Source organism: Galeopterus variegatus, unplaced genomic scaffold, assembly GCF_000696425.1.
Source record: "Galeopterus variegatus unplaced genomic scaffold, G_variegatus-3.0.2 Scaffold2512, whole genome shotgun sequence".
In the NCBI taxonomy this organism is placed as follows: Eukaryota; Metazoa; Chordata; class Mammalia; order Dermoptera; family Cynocephalidae; genus Galeopterus; species Galeopterus variegatus.
The window spans coordinates 127,977-128,987 of NW_007728623.1; the positions used below are offsets into that span (position 1 = coordinate 127,977).

General features: G+C 38.1%; 1 protein-coding gene across 4 annotated transcripts in view; it reads right to left on the reverse strand.

Moving 5' to 3' along the window:
• Window positions 1-1,011, reverse strand: part of SCYL3 (SCY1-like 3 (S. cerevisiae)) — a 37,956-nt gene continuing 36,945 nt past the window's right edge. For all 4 annotated transcript variants that reach the window (XM_008582071.1, XM_008582073.1, XM_008582070.1 and 1 more), the window contains one exon: window positions 1-673. In XM_008582071.1, the coding sequence (XP_008580293.1) occupies window positions 614-673 (60 nt within the window). In that variant the 3' untranslated portion in view covers window positions 1-613. The remainder of the gene's footprint in view (window positions 674-1,011) is intronic.

Consider the following 1,011-nt stretch of genomic DNA (forward strand, 5'->3'; position numbering starts at 1 on the left):
AAATAGTCTTTATTTGACATTTAGAGAACAGGATTGTGGGGAAGATTCTCATGAAGAACTTTGGTTCAACTTAAAACTTGTAGAACAGTCAATAACTGCCCAGGTCCACGTAGGACCATTCCTCAGATAATGAAACTGTAAACAAATAAATAAACTGCCTAAGAGACCTTAGCAATTCAAAATCAATTATATAATTTATAGCTACAATTTTTTCAGTAAGTTGTATTTCATAATAGAGCTTACTCTTCTGACTGTTAAAGAAATGGCACAAAATTAAGCTAACCAGCTTGAATGTTCATATTTTCTTTGCTTCCTCCAGAATTGTCCTGGAAAAAGCAGTAAATTCAACTTTTCCTCGGGTACTTGCTCTTCACAGACACTGGCCTCAGTCAAATGCACACGGCTCTTCCTCTGACAAGCCAGTACTGCGAGCCTCTTTACCACCCAGGGCTTTTAGCCAGCACTCAAGGTCTGTCTCACACTTCAGTTGGCACAGACTGGGACATACAGGCTGCTCTGGGCTTTTCTCGTCCTCAGAGCCTGCTTTTGAGGTATTAATTGGATTTTTTTTTTAAAGGAAATCCTTTTCCTAAAGTTTAACTCACATATGTTGTCACCAGTTATTATCTTCCCAGTTCAGTTCCCCTTCTTCTCCCCAGCCTTCAGCCTCTCCCTGCAACAAAATAAAGCACAACATGAGCAATGTACTAAGACAAATCATATCCAAATTTGAAAAATCAGGAATTTAAGAAGGACCTAACAGTAGTCTTCTGATGCCAGAATATACTGCCTCATGCCAGCTAATAAGTAAAATAACTGAAAGTTGAAAAGTAGGATTACTTTGGTTCCAGTATTACAAATCCACAGCATTGGAAAATAACTTTTCAAGAACCACATAGTCCAGTAAAATCAATCTTGATGACACCATATTCTTGGTTTAATACCTTTCTTTCTTTTTTTTTTTTTTTTTTTGTCTTTTTCCGTGTCCGGCAACGGGATCGCAACCCTCGG